Raw genomic sequence first — 23,292 nt, forward strand, 5'->3', positions numbered from 1 at the left:
AATTTACAGCATTTCCCTCACTCAGACAACAAAAAATGCAACTTATTGTTGTGCACCGTCCTCAAGTTCAAAACGTCTGTAAATCAAAACCCATACAGAGCTGTGAAGCGGAGACCCATAGCTCTGACGTCATGTATAGCGTGTTACTGAGCACACACTAGTTGAATCAACGTTGTTTCTGTAACGGATGTGAAATGGCTAGCGAGTTAGCGGGTACGCGCTAGTAGCATTTCAATCAGTTACGTCACTTGCTCTGAGACTTTAAGTAGGGTTGCCCCTTGCTCTACAAGGGCCGCGGCCTTTGGAGCGATGGGTAACGCTGCTTCGTGGGCGACCGTTGTTGATGTGTGCAGAGGTTCCCTGGTTCGCGCCCGTGTCGGGGCGAGGGGACGACGTAAAGTTATACTGTTACATTGGTGCCGTGACGCGGATCACTGGTTGCTGCGGAAAAGGAGGAGGTTGAAAGGGGGGTGAGTGTAACGGATGTGAAATGGCTAGCTAGTTAGCGGGTACGCGCTAGTAGCATTTCAATCAGTTACGTCACTTGCTCTGAGACTTTAAGTAGGGTTGCCCCTTGCTCTGCAAGGGCCGCGGCCTTTGTGGAGCAATGGGTAACGCTGCTTCGTGGACGACCGTTGTTGATGTGTGCAGAGGTTCCCTGGTTCGCGCCCGTGTCGGGGCGAGGGGACGACGTAAAGTTATACTGTTACATTTCCAAGTCATTTCAATGAAATTACGTCCAACCAACGTAGAATAGACGTTTTATTGGGTGAGCTTTGACGTCACGTATAGTGTGTTACTGTACAGTCACTGCGTTCCAATTTAGGCGCTTATCAGTGTCCAAATCTGCCATTTTCCACCCGTATATGGGTACAAGTGCAAAGGGCTACACTTTCATCTGCCAACCCCAGAGGTCAACGTCAGGGCCAATGAGGTGTCACCATGGTAACCTGGCTGAAGAGGAGGAACATAAATGCAACTAAGAAAATTGGAACCATCGACCCTGGATCTTATTAATTATCATCTAACCACTACCCTCAGGCCCCCTCTAACCTCTGTCATGTCACACACTGTATGCATTTTCACATACATTTTTAAGAGGTTATTTTGAAGTCGTAAAGGCAATTTTGGCATCACTGTACTAAAATGGCTTGCATATTATAATTTTTTTTAAATTATTGAATTGGAGGGGATATTGTGCAGTGAGTTTTCTGACATTTTGTCTTCTTGTTGTGCCAACCTAAGATAAAGAATGGAGCATAAAAGTAAAATGTATTTTATTTAATATCCTATAATTTCTTACCATATGTTCTGTGTTATCATTCTGGAACCTTCTCATCTAATGATCTAATTCATTTTGCACGGCATTACTGTCTCATATGAATCCATCTGATTGTGGCTTACCGTATCTGACAAACACACACACTATCCCAGGTCATCTCGCCTCCTCCTCCTCCTCTCCACCTGTGGATCGTGTTGGGGAGGAAGATCTATATGGCGATTACAGCTGCTTACGATCGCACCGCTCTCTTGCTTTCCTCCCATATCCCCCTTTCACAGAAATAATAAACGGCCTCACTACAAAGTACCCCATAGGGCTTTTGGGCATTGAAGCCCACATCCGCCCTCATTTCCCATAGCCCACTGCACCTAGCCCCAATTAACACTGAATGATCTCTGTGTTCTGGGAAGAAGTAACAGGCTGCTTCCCAAATGGTAACATGTTCCCTTTATAGTGCACTGGTCAAAAGTTATGCACTTCATAGGGAATAGGGTGCTATTTGGGATGCAGACTCTGTCTGTTTGTACCATTACTGACTGAGAATAAAATGATTGGGAAAAACACAACAGTTGAAGGATAGAATAGTTGTTTGTTTGATAGTTTTGGTGGAAATTGAGCCATTTCTGTTGATGGGAACCCGGCGAGCACCATCGATACTCCCCATGTGAGGTTCCGCCTACACACCTCTGTGTGTATCGGTGACTTAACTAAGCCAAGAAGGACTTAATCAGAGTAAATTGCTGACGGTAATCCATGCCTCATGCTTTGCTTCTCTGCTGGGTGTTAGAGGGGATGAGTTAGACACCACCAGAAAGGATACTGCACATCATTGCGAGCAAATCATTTTTAGGTCCGTCAGTGGGAAAGTGTGTATGTGTGTGAGTGCGTGCGTGCGTGTATGATACACACCCTTGAAACTGTGTGTGAATATGCTCATTGTTTGTGAGTGTCAAGTACAGATGACAAAATGAATAAACGGATGGAGCAAAATGTAGAAAATGCAGACAGGCACAAAATACGCTGCAGACATCCTTGACAACTGAGGAGGCGAATCATGGGTGTTCACTGCTGCACTTCTACCATCCGACACTTGAGTGCGCAAACTCAAAATCACAGCTCATTTAAGTAACGTACAGTATAGAAGAAGTCAGTCAGGAAGACTGCACTAAACGACCAGACAGTGGAAAGGTTAGTGCAATAAGGGTTCCTTGGGATGTCCGTACACTAAACCCTAACCTTAACTCCTACCCTTACCATACCCCTTACCTAACCCTAACCTTAACTCCTACCCTTACCATAACCCTTACCTAACCCTAACCTTAACTCCTACCCTTACCATAACCCTTACCTAACCCTAACCTTAACTCCTACCCTTACCATAACCCTTACCTAACCTTAACCATTATAAACTTCAATGGGGTGACCTCAGAGTTCGGGCGTCCCAAGGGTCCCCGTTTAAAATGGTTACGGTAAGGGTTATGGGGCACTACTTTTGACCAGGGCCCTATAGGGAATAGGGTGCTATTTGGGATGCACCTGGGTGAGCCTTTATGGAACAAATGAAACATTTAGATAAAATAAAGAAAACACAGGCTTCAAAGAGACACATGAATGACACACAGTTTCAAAAGGCTTCAAGGCCACACGGCTGACAACAGGAGTCACATACACTGAGTGTACAAAACATTAGGAACACCTTTCCTAAAATTGAGTTGCACCCCCTTTTGCCCGCAGAACAGCCTCAGTTCATCGGGGAATGGACTCTACAAGGTGTCGAAAGAGTTCCACAGGGATACTGGCCCATGTTGACTCCAATGCTTCCCACAGTTGTGTAGAGTTGGCTGGATGTCCTTTGGGTCATTCTCGATACACACAGGAAACTGTTGAGCGGGGAAAACCCAGCAGCGTTGCAGTTCTTGACGCACTCAAACCGGTGCACCTGACACCTAATACTATACCCCGTTAAAAGGCACTTAAATATGTTGTCTTGCTCATTCACTCTCTGAATGGCACACATACACAATCCATGCCTTAAATGTCTCAAGGCTTAAAAATCCTTCTTTAACCTGTCTTTCCTTCATGTACACTGATTGAATGAAGTGGATTTAACAAGTGACCTCAATAAGGGATCATAGCTTTCACCTGGATTCACCTGGTCTGTCTATGTCATGGAATGTTTTGTACACTCAGTGTATGTCATGGAAGAGCAGGTGTTCCTAATGTTTTGTGCACTCAGTTGCACAGCATTCATTAAAACACAGTTTCCATAGGTTTTCCTCAGTCTTAGGCTGTGTCATGCTAGACGATGTTAAACTGGCTTTCACTTTGTGGATGTGGACATTGGTGGTTTCCCGGACACAGATTAAGCTTCCTGGACCCAGAAATATTTTCCATGGAGATTCTCTATTGAGCTTGCTCCAGGACCGAGTTATGTCTTTCCATCGACTTTGAGCAACATGATCCCATTATCTATTTCTGCAATGCAGGCATTGAATTCCCCTCATCATTCAGTGCCATTGATCTGCATTGTAGCCTATCTCATGCTGAACAGAGGAGTGCAATTGATAGCCCCAGCCCTCCTCTCTACCCCCACCCCCCCATCCCAGCCATCCCCGGCCCTCCTAAGCAGGCCCAGCCCCACTCAACCTGAGCTGCCTCAGAGAACCAGCAGTCCCTTTGTCTCCACCACAAAGTCCAGACTCGGCACAATCTGATCCCGCTCTCGAGTGCCCTTGGCTGGGAACGGTGGCCTCGCTCACCCCCCCTTTCCGCCTGGAGGACCAGCATGCAGACGTGAAGTAATGCAGAGGTGGTCTAAAATGAAAACCACAAGCTAGGTTATGAACACACCGTTTTTCAACCCTTTATTGTGCTAGTGTTTCAAACCTCAGCGTTGACAGAATAAACCCATAATTATTGACGTGAGCAACTTTTTCCAGCAACTGCACAAAGCCATTGGATGTGTTGTATGTTCTGACTATTCTACATTCATTCAGTTTCTTGAGCTTAAACCACGTCTTAAAAAAAAAAAATCACATTCAATTACAGCACATATCCACATTCTTATGAGATTCTTAAGAGCAAAGGTTCTCGGATACTAGATCACTAAGAATAGATCGACTTTAGATCAAAGCTGCCCACAGAAGCAGTACACAAGGTGACTGATAGAGCAGATGGCTTTATGCAGCACAATGTCTGTGTGCATTTGGTAACCATACCAACGCTTTGGACACCTTGAAGCGACCTGGAAACACAGAACGGATGAAACCGAATAAAAGTTGCACCACTATAAAAACAAGCGTTCTTTTAAGATAGAACGTTCTCTGGAAGTTTATCCTCTCGAAAAAATGCTTTGTCATTTCTGCTTGCTCTGATATGGCTCAGCACTTACTGTCGGTGCAGTGTAATGATCTAGCCTGTAGTTTGTTTGTGCGTGTGTGTGCTCTCAAGCTACCTGCAAGTCCCTGACCTGGCAGGGAATTTACCCTCCTCTCTCTCTAAAACCTGACAATGCAGTACCCCTGCCCCTGACACAGCTCCCCAATAATAACCATGGTTATTATATTTATTAATTTATTTAACCAGGCAAGTCAGTTAAGAACAAATTCTTATTCACAGTGACACCCTACCGGGGAACAGTGGGTTAACTGCCTTGTTCAGGGGCAGAACGACAGATTTCTTACCTTGTCAGCTCAGGGATTCGATCCAGCAACCTTTCGGTTATTGGCCCAACGCTCTAACCACTAAGCTACCTGCCGCCCCAAAAGATAAAGCAATGAAGAATGTGGACGCTATGGGATGGCAGTCAAGCCCCTGGATACCATGCAGAAATGTCTATCACCATCACAGGACTAAGAATTGTTGGTGTGTTGATAACATGTCTACTGTAGCAAAGTGTGGCTCATCTTCATTGCAATGAATTCAAATTGCAGTCTCAAACTTTGGCCATCTTAGTATTGTGTTTAACAGCTCATTTTATGTGACAAAGATGAATGAGTGAGTCAAGATTACTATGATTATTCCTAGGCAACAGGTATAGTGATGACGTCTAATGTCCAAGGTGAATGAGGTAATAGACTTGTTCCAACATCAAAGAAATGCATCCTTACCTCCATCCTCATTTTATTTAATCACAGACCTGAAAAGGCAGGATTGGTGAAAGCAATAGGGGGATGCTATAAACGTCTCGTATCTCTTTGTTCTCGTATCGCTAATCGTTTATAGATCAGTGATGCCCTGAAGGAAGTGAGGTAGGAAGGATGTTTTTCAAAAGCATTTGAACAGGACCCAAGTCCTCATAGAGTACCTCGCCAGGCCCCTCGCCTTGCACCAGAGTACTATTACCGTACCATAGAATTCAGGCACGTGATAGGGTTTCCAGTCTCCAAAATGTATTTTTCGGTGGTAGTATAATATCCTCAAAAATGTATACTTTTTTTTTTGTCCTAGTTGTTGTTCTGAACCGTCGTCGCAAAAGTCGTCGCTAAATTCTCATCTAAGCAGCGAAACCAAAAAAAGTTGTGCATCTTGATTGTTGACCAATGAACAGTCATCAGCATTGGCGCAGAAAGGCGGGCACGATCAGTGACCAGAAAGAACTTGTTTAATTTCCTCCAGTTTTGCCTGGCAAAACAGAGGCCTACGTTTTGAAAATCCACTGTTTTTGGCTGTAATGACAGGCTACATTTGCACAGCGATTGTGCGTGCGTGTTTGCGCGTGCACATATGCGTGTGCGAGGGGTCGCGAGTTTTGTAGCACTCCTTTTTGAGGGGTTGCGGGTCAAAGTTTGGGATACATGGGATACATGAGAGTGGCAACAAACAGAGCTGGATGTAGTAATGGTAGGCTACATTATTTCTGACAATCTTCTCTTTTGACTGGAATTGTGTAAGTCCTTGTCAATAAGTGCAGCATTTATTTCAGTTCAAAATAATTGAGCAAAATACTTTACTCATCGGTTTGTGCTGCTCTGCCCTATTCTTGTAGCCTATTGATTGGTCAACATGTCCGTGAGAATGGTTTCAGGATTTGTTTTGTTTGATAACATCCCCCCCCCCCCAACAGGTTTGTGCAAGGCCCTGATATAATTATATAGTATAACTTCATTTAATAGGATCTCTGTGTACTCTACCTATTAATGAAGTATCATCTTATTTATTTGAACATGAATTATTGTCAATTGGTGTTAGAACATGGCCTGGTCCCAGATCTGTTTGTGCTATCTCGCCAACTCCTATGTCATGGCCATTGTTTGGCGTGACAAAGACAGGAGGTGGCAAGATAGCATAAACAGATCTGGGACCAGGCTAGTTTGAATAGGGCCCATATATTCCAATGCCGTGGTGTGTGATGTCACACGACCCAGGTTTGACTGACCTCTGACCTCTGCAGAGAACTGGGCGGAGTGGCGCGTCACAAATAGCTGCAGCTGCTGGTCCAGGTCACATGACTTGAGGCTGATGTCCCAGGAGCGAATCCCTGGTGAAACGACACAGAACAAGAGGGCAAAATATGTTACATTAAAGGATAAGTTCTGTATTTTGGACCTTACCCTGACATAAGTTCCTTACCCTGACAGTAGTCTATGGGTCAGAAGAAACCATGGTTTCTTTAAACAGCCCCTACTAACTTCAGTGGAAGGGATAGGGGCAACCGTACAATAGTGGCACATAGACTACATGCAGGGCTAAAAACCATATAACATTAATTTATAAAATATTAAACTTCCCCTTTAATGGATTTCTTATAAACTGCAGATCCTTATAGCATTCAAAAATGTATGAGGGGACTGAGCAAGGGCACAGGGGTAGAAAGGCAAGGAAATATGAAAACAACCAGCGTCTCTGAAATCTCTGGAACCTTCATGTTTTTAATATTTCAGTGTGATTATTTTTATTCATTTATTATTAATTTAACCCTGACTGATGCTGTATCTAATTGGAATGAATAAAAGTGTTTTTTTATTTTATTTTTATGAATGTACTGGACTAGAACCTATTGTAATTTAGTGAAGGAACAGTTTTCCTCCCCAAAAATAATAATTCTGATTTACAATTTTTCCTCAATAATTATGACATCACAATAACATGTCATGATAAGGTATCATACGCTTATGACAAGCCTTACAATACATTAGAACGGCATCATAACGCATTCTATGTGGATTCAAACTAAAGTGTTACCGGAACAGGCACACTGATGAAGAGCAGAGAGTTCAGTACAAGCAAAACCGATTCTCAATAATGTTCCCGCCAACATCCTCGTTCCACTAGGGAGAGCCTTTGTCAGATCGGATTCAGGCTAAGATTCTCTGAAGTTCAGAGAGAAACCAGCGTCAGATCTCATTCAACAGGGCATAAACCGCAGGAGAAGCCTGTCTCTGATCCTATTCACTGGTAGGGAAAGGAGTCTGGGATAGGAGATTAATATAATTTACTTTCATCCACCCCCTCATCCTCTCCTTCATATCTCCCAATGTCTCAAAAATAATATGATGACTGTACTCTGTATATAAGTTAGGTCGTTTTTTTCCAGGTTCTGTTTTGCGTCACTGAGAGAGAGAGAGAGAAATGTTCCTTCCCCCACTGCAGACGACTGTGGTCTATTCTCTAAAATGCTGTGTCACTGATACTAATTCTGGTAAAGGGCTCAATGCTCCTCGCTCATTTGGGTATTTTGTGTTTGGACTGACAAAACACTTCACAAAGAGGTGACAATGACATCCGTCATTTTGACAGACAATTTGACATCTTTTGACACTGGATTGCTGATGAATTGACCAATTGGCCAATGAAAGGCTTTGAAGCCACTGGTCGGCCATATTGGCACTCCCCAGAAGAAGGACAAAATAACATGTATTTAAATATTTTTGTTATTGTAGTGGGGACAGTAACATTAGTACTTTCTACAAAATTATACTTTAAGGAAATTATTATTATTATATGTATGTTTAGATCACATAATATAATTTAAAAGTATGCATTTTGGTGTACGTAATAGAAAATAAATGTGACAAAAACAAATGTAGACATTAGTACATTTTATATAGCTTCCAAAATATATTTTACATTGGTGCCACGATGGAGGAGCTGTGGCTTTGAAACTTCGCCCCCTGTCAGTCATCTAGTGAATATATAAATCATTGGTTTTGATTTCCTGGACTGGTGGAAGGTGAGATAAGATAGTGTGTATCCATCTTTCAATACCTGACTCCCCACTGGGCACAAACTGGTTAAATCAACGTTGTTTATACGTAATTTGTCAATGTATTGTGACGTGGAATCTATGTGGAAAATACATTGGATTTGAAAAAAGTGATCAACTGTTGTTTTGATGATAACATTTTAACCACAGGATTATGTCATCATGATCTATCTACAGCTATGCCTTCGGCACGGCCGGCCCGCTCATTAGGCAGGATTAGGTGGTCTCCTGTGGTGGCAGCCCTACGAGGGCGGCATTTTCTGAGCTAAACTGACCAAGACGTACCTCCAAAAACAACACATAAAACCTCACATAATTCGGCCCCAAAACAATGACAATTTCTTTCAACCAGTGGCATAAGGTCTTTTAAGTGAGCGTCGATGCCGCCCTGTGATAAGCAGTGCCCACTTTGTCAAAGGCAGGGGCGCAAAATATTTTGCTTGTCCATTCACAGCTTGCCTCTCCAGGGTGCTGTTGGAGAAACGCATCGCTGCAGCGCTCCACCAACGTTCCATCAAAAACATCAATCATGTAGCAGATATAGGATATGGTAGAAAGAGTATGTGGGGCCTCCCGATTGGTGCAGTGGTCTAACACACAATCAGAATCTCTAGCTGTGCCACTAGAGATTCTGGGAGAGCCAGCTGCGACCAGGAGACCCATGGGGCGGCACACAATTGGCCCAGCATCGTCCGGGTTAGGGGAGGGTTTGGCCGGCAGGGATGTCCTTGTCCCGCTTACACGGTCGCCAGGCGTACGGTGTTTCCTCCGACACATTGGTGCGGCTGGCTTCCGGGATAAGTGGGCATTGTGTCAAGAAGCAGTGCGGCTTGGTTAGGTTGTGTTTTGGAGGATGCACGGCTCTCGACCTTTGCCTCTCCCGAGTCCGTATGGGAGTTGCAGCGATGAGACAAGACTGTAACTACCAATTGGATACCATGAAATTGGGGAGAAAAATGTGTACAAAAATCTAAATAAAAGAAAGACTATGTGGCCTTTTCTGTAGCCTACAGGAGACTTCTTATATCATGCAGGTTTCTCAGATCAAATAGCCTAATCTAAACAGCGCACAGTCAAATACAAAAATGCGCTGTCATGTTAACAAACAACATATCCTAAAAACAGGACAGGTCAAAGTAAAATCTACAATATGGAACGGACAATCAATCACAACTGTTGTCCAGGAGTTTCACCCAATTGTCATGATCAGTGATTTCAAGTTTGTATCTGTCAATTTTTGACCAGCTGATCATAGTGAAAATGAAAGTACTTCTGCATTTCCCACTGTGTAAACACATTTCAAATAGGCGCACGATAACTCCGAAAAAGTAGGGTAACTGATATTCAGAGCTTAAATAGCCAAATTGATTAGTCACAGGAATCAGGACTAATAAAGCCAATGCAACAGCCTGTTTTACAAATGGTGGGCTTACCACATGGATGGGCATTCATAACATTCCATTGCAGGCAGATATAGTAGACTATACCCCAGTAAGCACTAGCCAACGTTTTTTGGTCGTCTTTTTTTGGTCCTTTCCAGACCATTCAGAACCTAACTTCAACATCCAAAAAATACATATTTTAGACATGTTTTCAACGTCATTTTGCTTACCAGGACTATTCTAGTGTTGCAGAGCATATTTTATTGGTCTCGCCTAGGGCCGCAGAACGGCTAGGACCGGCCCTGCCCTTTGGTCTCCCATCCAGACTTTTAACCAAGCCCTGCTTAGCTTTGATACTGTATTTGTTACTGACTATTACCAATGTGCAATCATGAGAATGGTTGTTGAGAACTCTCCACTTAATAGATTCCCTGTTGCTATCAAAGTCCTTCCAAAGGATAGGTTCAACAGTGCAAATGAAATGTAACCATACTTCATCAATCATATATCATCAAGGTTGTTATTCAGCAGAGGATTCAATCAAAAATAGACAATATATATATATATATATATATATATATATATATATATAGGCATAGGGTTTCAAGCTCAGTGGTATAAAGTACTTAAGTAAAAATACTTTAAAGTATTACTAAAGTCATTCTTTTGGGTATCTGTATTTGACTATTTATATTTTTGACAACTTTACCTCTACTTCACTACATTCCTAAAAAAAAGTTTTTAGTTTTTACTCCATACATTTTCCCTACATTTGAATGCTTAGCAGGACAAGAAAATTGTGAAATTCATGCTCTTATCCCTGGTCATCCCTACTGCCTCTGATCTGGTGGACTCACTAAACACACATGCTTTGTTTATAAATCATGTCTGAGTGTTGGAGTGTGCCCCTGGCTTTCGTCAATAAAAAAAACAAGAAAATGTTGCCAGTCTGGTTTGCTTAACATAAGGATTTTGATGATGATTTATACTTTTGTTTTTTATACTTAAGTATGTTTTACCAATTACATGTACTTTTGATACTTAAGTATATATAAAATAAAATACTTTTAGACTTTTACTGATGTAGTATTTTACTGGGTGACTTTCACTTTTACTTGGGTCATTTTCTATTAAGGTACCTTTACTTTTACTCGAGTATGATGATTGTGTACTTTTTCCACCACTGGTTAAGCTTTGGTTCATTTCAAATTGAATCTACGTGTTAATAATAAATATGTTGGATCCATGTCTGCAACTCAACCAAAAATATAAGTTAAAAAATAGGATTAAATCAAATCAGCCTGTATTTAAAGTGCATTTAAAGCTTGATTTGATTTAGTCTTATTCTTTAACTTTGATATTTGGTTGCGATGGAGATGTGAATTCAACATGTCAATGATTAATTTGTAGACAAACTGGAATTAAAACCAGACTAATTAGTGGCACAGATGGAACTATCCAAGTACAAGATACATCTACTTCAAATGTTGATATTCGGTTGCGTTGACAACCAAACACAATTCAATGTGACTTTTATAAGACAGTAAATAGCCTAATGTTAAGGCTAGCTTACAAATGAATGTAACAGTATTCATTCCACCTTAAAATTAGTAACACATCCACATTTTGAGGTTACAGTAACAATAAATGTATTAAGTAATTATAGAAAGCGTGCATGTTCAGGGTCACAGGTCGGTGGAAATCTACACAATTGCTAAAAGAATCTGCCATTGATCACTTGCACCATGTACTTTAATGTCATCTCAACTAACTGCAATCCAGGTCATTTGGTTGCGCTACTAGATTAAGCACAGTGATAACACATTAAGTTGTTTCAGAAATAAACACAATATCTGACACTGTATTCCCATTTGAACTTTGGTGTGCCTTTGAATGGTTGAAAGCACAGTGATAACACATTTAAGTGACAACTGAACCAAACATTTTCATTTGGAATTTCGTAGTTCTTTTAAATGTTCGAAAGCATAGTGACAACACATTGGGAATTCAACAAACTTTTGGCTTTCATTTTGAGTGGGTGACAATAGGTTGGAATCTCATTGATCAACGTATCTACCAAATATTACCCAATTCTCCACGTTAAAATGACGTGGTGTGCCCAATGGGTCATAGAAGGAGGAGTTTGTGTGATCACTCAATAGTTGTAAGAAAACAGTGTGTTCAATAGCTCAGAAGAGCTCTCTGACTAACTACCCATCACCAATTGAACGACACTGCAGCTCAAAAAACTCTGCTCTGATTGGCTCAAACGAATCATAAAACCCCACGGAGCCAATAAGCACCATTAATACTGATTCCCCAAGTGTTACCAAATGAATAATGGAGGACTAGTTCCGCACCCTGTAAATCTGTGTGTAGGGCACACAGTGTGATGCCAAAGGTGGTTTAGAAATCCTCTGAGAATGAAGGATAGAGAATGCAAAGTAGCTACTCTGTGTTCGCACTGTGTCTGAGGAGCGGAGCAGGGGAGAGAAAGCAGGAGGAGAGCTCATTTTCTCAGTTACACTGTCAAGGGTAATTTTCCATGCTGCTGCCTGCCTGCCTCCAGTTTTGGCTAAGCCACTGTGAGGCATGACCGCTAGGCTATATGTCTTCTTCTGACACTTCTTTTTTTTGTGTGGAATACGCCTGTAGCCTATTTCGTATGCTCCTACAGAACGTATTTAAAATGTTCCCTGGGGGTCGTAATTGCTGTGGCATTCGTGGCACTTGCCTTTGAATAAAACTTTTAATATGACAAATAGTTTTTGTTTATATCAGACTATTTATCAATAATAAAACATAATGCAAGTCCTTTATACTGCAAAACTTTATGTTTATGCCTTGCTTTAAGTAGTTAGGGTAAGCAAATTGGCTTCTCCCACTGGTGATGTGTAGAGTTGTAGTGACATGTCTTGGGGATTTAGAGATACTGTATCTAGCTATTATTTGGAATGTTGGAGAGTGAACAAAAGTATTTAATACACAGATTAATAAAAACAAATATGGCTCTTCAAATAGCAATTTATTTGAACTAATATACTGTTTGTCCCTCAGGTTAATGTCATTGGTGTTACTGCCTTCAAAATCACCCATTTCAAAGGACCTTGAGCATTCCCCAATGGCAAACTGTTATCAGGGAAGGGGTTTATTTATACTAAAGAAAATGATTAGCTAATCACACGATTTTAGTATGTCATACATTTGTGTCTAAATCCAAAGTCTCACTTGGTGTTATTCAATTTAAATGAAGGGAAATAACATTGTGTACAAAATTATTAATCATATTACTTCAGTAAATTATTTTTAAAGGGTTAATCACTTTAGGATTGAGCAACTGTGGCCTCCCTTTAAGAAAAGCCTCAATAATCTAAAATGTCTAATTGGTGTTACTGCTCCTGGCACAATGTTATAATGGTAAAAATACGATTTAAAGTCATTACGCTGTTAGTCAATTGAGAACGGGAAGATGTCTCGTGGGTTTCATAACAATATATACCAATTAAATAATTACGAGATGGGAGACGGGAATCAGTTCAACCATTTATTTGAACATGCGAAGTCTGAACACCATACAACCCCCCATGATGCTCTGTGGCACAAACCCAAAGCACAACAACGCCTCCCCTCCTACAAGTCCAAGTATCTAGACGCCCGCCCATCTATCGTAGGGTAACGACGGTCAACCTGACTCTCAACAACGACGTCTTTAGACTGTCGTGTTGACACAGGCGTAGGCACGTGAGTAGCCTGTGTCACAGTCTCGTCGTGTTGTTGTGTGGGTGCCGGCTGAGTCCGTGCCCTGAGAAAGTGACTGTGAGCCCCTAGGTGATGACTGCTGGTGTCCGGGTGTCACTCAGTAACAGTTCTGGACCACTCACAACTGGTGGTTTTGTCAGTGTTTCTTTACTCAACAGTAACTGATCTGTGTGCCTTTTCTAGATGACCTCATCTGCAGTCTGGACAGTGTAGGACACAGGAACAGTCTGAGCAATGACTGTTGCAGGAACCCACTTTGGTAATTTTGAGGTAGTTCCTAGCTAAGACAGTTTCTCCCGGATTGAAAGCTCAGTCCTGAAAGCTCATGACATTTGACTTGACTCTCCTGTTGACATATCGCCCTGTGTTCTTTGCGTTCGGATGTTTGAGTAGATCGAATCTTGTGCGTAGCTCTCTCTTCATGAGTACTTAAGCAGGCAAAGCTCGGGGGTTGCATGAGGAGTGATCTGTTCACGCATTGGTTCAGTGTCCCTTGACCCTGAGACACTTTTAAGGCATGTTTCATGGTCTGTACAAACCTCTCCGCCAGCCCGTTGGTTGATGTATGACACGGTGCGAACCTGATGTGCTGGACGCCATTCACCTGTAGGAACGTGGCCATTTCTTGGGACACTAGCTGCGGTCCGTTGTCGCTAACGAGTTGGAGTGGCGATCCGAACCGACTAAACACTTCTCGATGGTCTTCTCTCTGACACCCACCGGCCACTTGCTATGAGCATCCACAACCATGAGAAACATTTGGTCTAGAAATGGACCTTCAAAGTTGACGTGTATGCGTTGCCATGACTCTTCCAGGCCAATCCCACAGATGAAGAGGTGCAAGTTGAGGTACGTTGCAAACCTTCTGACATGTGGTACTTGTTTTTACTTTCTCTAATGCAGCAGCAAACATTGTCACTGAATCCCAATACCCCAATACACAACTTACACAACAGTACCCAAATGCATTTAAATGAAAACAATTCTGGAAAAACCATAGAATTTATCCCAAATGCCATGTCCAAATGACACCGCAATTCAAGAATGACCCATGAACTATATTTTATTTAACAGAAGGAAGCAAAACTAAATGCCCTCATAGCGGTAACTGTCTCAACTATCCCCGGTCCCTAAACTATCCCCGGTCCCTAAACTACAGGGGGAAGTTTTCACGCAGATTCCAAGAACAACTGTGTATAATGTTGGTAAATGAAGTCATACCCAACCATCCTTCAAGCTGCTGTCTCCCATAGTCTACCACACTTACCCTTGATGGGACAGTGATACAATTGGACTACAATGGTAGCGTTCACATTTCAATGGGCTCTTACATCTAATGTCAGCATATACCCACCAACTATGGCTAAACAACAGTTGACATTGTTAGTCATTTTCGCTTGTTGTTGTCGGCCTGCTGTAAAGCCCATGAGCAATAGACAGTTGGCCGGTGAGCTCTGCAAATGGTTCGCCGCTCATGGCCACCGGGAACTTGCTAGCTAAATGTCTTCGCTAATAAAGAGTACAGACAGTGGTTAACTTGGGGTGGCTTACACAACATGCTACACTAGGGTCTCGATTTAATCAGATCCACTCTAGTCAACATCCGCATGGCGGTTGTTTTGGTGGTGTCTGATCAAGCACTAAGCGGCTCCTGGCATTATACCTAAAGCGGACATTGTCATTGGCTGCATGGAGTCGCATTAAGATAAATCCCATGCAGCCTTGTTTACAAGTTCGAACACTGGAATGTGAGATGTAATCTACACCTCGATTATGATAGAAATCCTCATTATTTCGTTGAACGATTTTCTATATTGCCTACACTTTCTCATTCTGAACTTCTAACGCGAGTGGGACAGGTGTGGCCTCATGACAATGATCACAAGCGCAGCTGCTCACTGATTTGACGGCTTCAACGCAGTTCCACCTCCGACAACGTCAAAACATCTGCTATGCTGGTGTCTGCTATCGCCGGTTAATGCTTGATCTGATTGAATCTAGGCCTGGGACTAAAGTATATTGTGATCAGAGGGTATTGTCTGCAGAGGTTTGCCAGTAGGGTCATCATTCAGACCTTGATCAGAGGACTAAACCCAACTGGAGACCAGTAGTCTGATCCAAGGCAACATAAAATGGCCACTCATCTCCATCAAGGGAAGCCTACCAAGTATTGACGTCACTTTCAGACTACAAGAGAACGGAGAGGTCAAGTCTTTTACAGGATAAAATCCCAATGGAACTAGCAGGGAGGGTTGCCTGACTCATTCTGCATTCAACATTGACATGACAATTTCTGTTGCTTTTCCAAAACCACGAGAAGTTGGCATGAATGGAAACAGACCGGCATTCTGGCTCTTTTGATATCACTCCGTATGAAAAACAATATGAGGATGACGGCGATCTCTCATATCCTGAGAAAAAGTGTCATGATGTACATGGTCCTTGGTAATGACGGCAATGAGGCGGTTGCCATGGTGCTAGCCAGGCACTTAATAGGGTGATTCATCATTAGCCGTCTCTGGCGGAGGAGAGCTGGCAGCCACGCTCAAATTGCTGCTGACCAGCAAACTCCTGTGAAAACACCTAGCATCTTTCACACCACGAGTCTGTGTCAAATGGCACCCTATTCCCTATACAGTGCACTACTTTTGACGAGAGCCCCGTGGGCCCTGGTCAAAAGTAGTGCAATATGAAGGCAAGTGTATAGGGTGCCATTTGGGACATAACACACTGTGTTAAACATTGGATGACACTCTCCATTTGTACCCAACTTTCTATTATCCAAATGGCAACCCTTTAGTATTTAGCTCACACTGAAGATTTTCCCATAGGTTCAACACTTGGCATGGTCCCTGGGCTTCCTTGATACAGAGAGAACGTGCCAGACAACAACACTAGTGTATTTAACCGAACATCCTTCTGAATGTTTCAGTGCTGTGGATGACTCATTATTCATGAGGACAACACACCAGCAGCTCAGCAGGGTGCTTTTCTAACAAGGTAAACCAGTTATTCTGAGCATTTTCCCACCTCGTGGTCAATGCGTTGCTGTTGTTTGTGTATCACACCATTGCTGAGGATGTGCGCAACTTTTTTTCCCCTTGCCGTAGTGGGCCCTCTAATGGCAGGCTACATGTGTTATTAGGATCACGTTCACAGTAAGTTTTTTAAACAAATGGGCTATAGAAAAAACCTGAAGGCTACATCTTATATTGTAAACTATTCAAAACAAGCATGAATTATCCGGGAAGCAATTATTATGACGTGTTTGTGTCCCTATTTTGAAAAACGAATTTTAATTTTAACCAAAGAATGAGAGAATCCCTCGTAATTTATTCAACGATTGTGAAACGTTCAAGACAAAACAGGTGCACTTCAAGCAAACCAGAAGTCTTTATTGCACAAAAGGTTCCAGTAAAAAGTGGCGTATGGGCATTTCGTTGAACTGCTGATTCAATATTCCCGATGCGTCATTTCCTTAAAAGGAAACCGTCCACGCATTTTTAATATCTTTCAAATGTATCTTATACGTTTCAATATTTTCTATGCTATTATATATATATATATTAAAGGACGTTATGCATGCTGGAATTACAGAATTATTGTGTAAAAAGTGAGACTCGGTGACTCGGGGCTACTCACCCCGCTCAACGTGGTCTCTAGCGCGTTGCAGCTGGTGGTCTGTCGCTATCTCTCCTATCACTATAAGCATGTAGTAGTTCCCTTGGCTGAAAGGGGGTCCTTGGCGCCGCTGCTCTCCAAGGTCCTGAATTCGCTTCTCGAACCCTAGCTGCGTGCTCTCGTCCTCCTGCACTGCCGAGAGCTCACCTCGAGCAGGGATCTCCATGGCAACAATCCCGAGAGCCTGGGACGGATCTATCTCCATGACAACTTCCAGGAGCACGGTGTGTGCAGGGGCAAAGGTAGGGGAGGGCTCGCGGGGGTATCATAACGTTCACTTTTGGAGCTGTTTACTTCCATTTGATTGGTCTAAATGCCCATGCAGCAGGGTGATGTCACATATTGAGTCATTGGGCATGTTCAAGGGGAGTACCTTGATTTTAGAACTCCACCCCAAAGTATGATTACGTTTAATTCTCAAAGGTACCAATGGGCTGACATCTGCAGCATCTCAAAGTTTATTTTTTAGTAACCTATATAGTCCACTCTGAGAACAAAACACATGCACACACACACGGACATGTGCACACACACAAACACACACATCAAATAGCATTTTAGCAGTTTTTCAAAGTGTTATTGTGTTAGTCTCTGCCCAAGATGGCAGATTAAAGTGCCTGTATAGTACCAGTGTAATTCCAAAGCCACAGCAAACTGCAAATTTGCTAATTTCTCAGACATTTTGGCGATGCCAGCTCATGCCAGGCTCAGACTGGCATTAAACGCAGATAGCTTGCTGCAATGCTGCCTCAGAGATCCGCCCATTGTATTTTTTTCTGGATCTGTCAGACAAGGTAGGATTAATTATGAACATTGGTAAAAATGCTGAGAAAGACTCTAAGCCTTTTTTTGGGTATGTTGTCAACATCAAAGTTAAAATAAATTGAGGGATGTTAAAATATAAAAAGCCTTAGTCATCGTGATATGACTCAACAACACTAATGCAATGTGTCAGATTAAAAGTCTATTGATTTGCCCCGTTTTATTAAGATGGATAAAATGTGGTAAATAAAAATGCAAATATGTAAGGAAGCTCTTTTTTCAGGCTCTAGATGACTTTGCACCCCGTTTCCAATTTCTGATTTGTTCAATGTACTAACCCAGGCAATCTTGCACAGTGGATGAGCTAGGCCTAAAATGATCAGTGGAAAATGAAGTCATCAGTTGCTATTTCCCATTCAGGCCGTGCAGTGAAGTCAATGTAAAGTCCAGTCTTGAAATAGTCTCTTTATTCTCTGCCTAATTCAGCTTTTCTCCTTGTTAAGCTTTGTTTCTGTCCAAAATGGCACCCTATTCCCTTAATAGTCTACTACTTATGATCAGGGCTCATCCACTGTGCAAGATTGCCTGGGTTAGTACATGGGGGGGGGGGGGGGGGGTAATTAACTGTGTGCAATGTCCTGTGTGTGTGCGTGTGCACGCACGTGTGTGTGTAACAGAGAGAGACAGATAGAGACAAAGACACAGACAGGCAGACAGGGGGGGGGGGGGGGGGGTAATTAACTGTGTGCAATTTCATGTGTGTGTGCGTGTGCACGCACGTGTGTGTGTAACAGAGAGAGACAGACAGAGACAAAGACACAGACAGGCAGACAGAGAAGGAAGGAAGTTCAGCATTACAGCGTGATTGAGATTTTAAAGCAATGTTCCCGCGTTAATGGGGACAGCATTCACGGTAAACACTGCATATCAACTCAATCGGAATTGCCTTTCAATTGCTATAGCGCAATCTGTAATGCTTCATTTAACAGCTTTCAATCCAACCTTTTTATTCCAGCAAAGTGCATGTTGGATAAAACATGTCAAATTTGTCGGATAAATTCCAAATTTAGACCAAAATAAATATGCTAGACAAGCTGGGATATTGTGTAGGTAAAATCAATGATGCGAATAAGGAGGAAACGTTTTTCAGCGCAAATATTGATATAATAACCATCGAAGTAAACTTGGGAGTCATGCGATGAATCTCTGTGGTCCTCTCACTATGACTCGGGAAAGCATGCAGTTTATTAGGCACAGATTAAATTAATGATGATGAACTTCACAGGGTGGTGAAAATGAAAGGTGATGAGCTTGATGCTCCTTTCCAATAAATATCGAGGTGTCTTATTCTGGTGACATGATCGATGCTTGGCTGCCGTTTGACAAACATAAATAATATTTATCTTTTGTACGTAACAATCTCTTAATGTAGGCTATACTCGTACTGTCTGTGAGCTGTTGGCTAAGGCGCAATTGCCAAGACCAGAGTGGGCACATTCGCTATATAATGCCACATTTTTTTGTGACAAAACCACCAGGAGAGTTGAAAATGCATGAAAACATATTTAACTTCGATTTTTTTATTCGGTACATTTAACCATAAACGTTATTTGGACATGTACTGCGTCATCATGCAACAACAACAAAATTCTGCAACAAGTACATTTGATGGAAACATCTCTGGCGGGAAAATGCGCATATTGTTTTTATACAGAATTTATTTAGAATATTCGCCAAATTGGATGGAAACCTAGCTACTGAGAGAGACACGAGAGAGAGAGAGACTGAATCAGAGCGAGATTGAATCAGGCATTCACCATTCATAGATTGGTCATTTGAGTACATACACCAAGCAGTAAATGTATAGATAAAGGTACATGTGTATGATACAGCACCGTACAGTGAGTCAGCACTTCATTCCAGCATATTACAGAAACGCCACCATACTGCCCTCTACTGGCAAACATGTCTCTCCTCGATAAAAAAAAAGTATACTCAGTCATTCATGTCTCTGCAGTGCTGCAAGTTATGATAGGTCAAATCCCAAGTTTTTTAGTGAGCTTTCAGCTAAACTTCTAATATAATAATATGCCATTTAGCAGATGCTTTTATCCAAAGCAACTTACAGTCATGTGTGCATACATTTTACGTATGGGTAGTCCCAGTAATCAACCTCACTATCCAGGCGTTGCAAGCGCCATCCTATACCAACTGAGGTAGGTGATGCCATTCCAATAATGTCAAGAATAAGTTAGTATATAACTCCTGAAGATGTGGAGTGTCCTCTGCTTGTCATCAATGACCTTAGGAGTTGGTAAGACAGCACAAACAGATCTGGGTCCAGGCTTTGACTACAACTACCACAACACTATGCTTTGACTACAACTATTGATTGGTAACACCGCAAACTTCCTGGACAGAAAACCACAACAGTATGTTTTGTCTGCAGCTATACAGTTACACAGCCGCCGGCCTCCTTCATGCCTCCCTCCCTTCATTGACTTGCCAAAGATGTTCAGACTCAGAGACTGTTCCTCGCCTCCTCTGACCTTAATTGCTTTGTTTGACTTATAAATAGCTCCCCTGCCGTGTAATGTACCTGTAAAGCGTCAGGAGAATTTCCCTGGGTCTCTGTGTCTGGCCGCCTGTGCTCTGAATGATCAGTGTGCAAGGTCAGGTGGTTGACGGGTTAGCTGGGACACTGTCTGGCCCCATTTGGTGATGGTGGAGAACAGGAGGAGGCTGGGTTGTTATTCTGGGCTGCAGCCAGACTCCCCTGGAGAGAGAAGGATGAGCCTCACCTGCTGTTCGGTCTTTACTGCAAAGTCACTGCAGCCCCAGACAGTGGAGTAATAATAATAATTAGGTGGGTGCTTACATTTGTCCTATTTCTCTAATGTACAAGTTTTTTTTGCATATCCCACTCCCCCTGAGAGTGGGGTCAGAGCCAGGGATTAGCCATTACTGACAGTGACGCTTAGGGTTAAGTGTCTTGCTCAAGGGCACAGACATATTTTTCACCTAGTCGGCTCGGGATTTGAACCAGCAACGTTTCGGTTACTGGTCCAACGCTCCTAACCGCTAGGCTACCTGCCACCCAAGTGGGTCAAGGGCTTAGCTACAGAGAACAACCAATGTACTACATTTGTGAAGAAAATACTTCCCCCCCGCTTCTTAATAATAAAAAAAGGCACTTCCTGCGGCTATGATCAATGAGAAGGTGGCAGAAATCAATGAAGGCCACGCTGCGTTTCAACAATGTCCCCATTCAAATACTTTCGATTTGCATGCTTCCTTCCTAGTTTCCTAAAAGTGTAGAGCACTTCGGTATAGAGAAAGTGTAGAGCGTGTCGGTTCTGATATCACTAGATTGGTAAAAGTAACGCTTCAGAAGCCTTGCTCTTATCTATCCAATCATGTAAGATCAGGGATCACTTCAAGGAAATTATAGAGTTAAGTTTTAACAGGGCCTAAGAATCCAAAGTAGCCCTTTGAGACATCACTAATGAAAAGATCCTGAGTAAACTTACGATCTCAATTTAAACACATACGAATTGTATCAATTAAAGCAACCATTTTTATTAGATAGACACTAAGTTAACTATAAACATTGAAATACAAAAGGCAATATATAATTCTCCACTCCCAATACATTGCAGGCAAATGGTCATATTCACACAGATATTAAGAAAACAAAATATATATTTCAATATCAAGTAACAATGATTCAGAAAATTAAATATTTACCCATTAGTAAACCATTAGCTTGAATATTACATTCTTCATAAGAGTTATTGATTTGCTTAGTTGATCTCAGACAATTGTTACATTTAAACCGAACAATGAATACATACTCTTGTGAAGGTGACAAATGAAAATGACAAAATAGATAGTTTCCATCAATCCATTCACAAATAATTTAGGTGCTGGTCTTCCTCTAGGAAACTTAGGGAAAAATCAATTCTGTTACAGTAGCTAGGTTTCTATCCGAATATTCAAAAATCCGCATAAAAACAATACACACATTTTCCCCACAGGAGTTACGTTTCCATCAAATTGATTTGTGAATAAAATGCTGTGTGTGATGACATAGTGGACATAAAAATAACTTTTGTGGTTAAATCCCCCCCCCCCCTTTTTTTAAGAAAAAAAAAAAAAGTTAAAATGTTTCCATCACATTTTCAACTCAGATTTTTTTGTCACAACAAATGTTGCGTTACATAGAGAATGTGCCCACTATGGTTTTTGCACGTGCGCCCTAGCCAACAGCTCGCAGGTACAGCCTACTACACGATGAGATTACTAATGGACAAAAAGAGCAAGATTATGTTAATTTGTCAAACGGCAGCCAAGCATCACCAAAATAAGACCCTCGATATTTATTGGAAAGGAGCATCAAGCCCATCACCTTGCACTTTCACCACCCTGGGAAGTTCATCATAATTTATTTAAATCTGTAGCCTGATAAACTGCATGTTTTCTCAACAAGCAGTAGTGGGAGGACCTCACAACATGACTCCAAGTTGTTTTTTTCTCTCGATATGGTTATTATTCACCTCTATTGCTCGCGTAATTCATTTAATTGACACAAAAAGAGCCCACCTTGCCTAGAGTTTTTTGTTCTGTCGATATTTAAAAAAAATCTAAACATCTACTTTACACGCATACAAAAAGTTGGATGGAAACCTGGTTAAGAAATACTTTGCTTTGATTTTTTTTAACCACTCAGCACTACTTTATCCAGCTTTGACTGACAACCACTTCCGCCTGAAGTATAAAAAAAGTATCAAAGTGTAGCAAAAAATCTATTTCGCATTGTTCACGTTTAGTCTTAGTGGCAAATCCATAGAATACAACAGAGCAAATCATTTGTAGGTAGGATTAGGAATGTCAGTCTAACTGATACCTTTTTCACACTACTGAGCTAAGCTGAGCTGTACTGGTCTAATTACTCATCCTCCATAGTTGACTGAATCGTACTGGAAAGAACAATGTGGGAAAAAAATACGATACAGGTCGACACAATACTATGAAAAGGTATGTCTCAATTTTCTTTCAATTCTTCCTTCAATCATGTCATTTTCCCCATTAAAAAAAGGTTAAGACTTGGTTACCGTAGGAACCAATGGCAACAGAGGCAAACGCAATAGGTGACACCTCACACAGGCTTTGGTCAAGGCACAGGTCACGGCTTTGGTTAAAGGTGGAGTCCACGCCAAAAT

The 23,292-nt window shown here is 41.9% G+C and overlaps 1 protein-coding gene across 1 annotated transcript in view; it reads right to left on the reverse strand.

Moving 5' to 3' along the window:
* Positions 1-17,557, reverse strand: part of LOC129862806 (microtubule-associated protein 1B-like) — an 86,596-nt gene extending 69,039 nt beyond the window's left edge. The window contains exons 1-2 of the mRNA XM_055934799.1: positions 17,270-17,557; positions 6,660-6,761 (exon numbers count right to left, since the gene is read on the reverse strand). Coding sequence (XP_055790774.1) covers positions 6,660-6,761; positions 17,270-17,513 — 346 coding nt within the window. The 5' untranslated portion in view covers positions 17,514-17,557. The remainder of the gene's footprint in view (positions 1-6,659; positions 6,762-17,269) is intronic.
* Positions 17,558-23,292: the final 5,735 nt, after the last annotated feature.

This window comes from Salvelinus fontinalis, chromosome 9, assembly GCF_029448725.1.
Source record: "Salvelinus fontinalis isolate EN_2023a chromosome 9, ASM2944872v1, whole genome shotgun sequence".
NCBI classification, from domain to species: Eukaryota; Metazoa; Chordata; class Actinopteri; order Salmoniformes; family Salmonidae; genus Salvelinus; species Salvelinus fontinalis.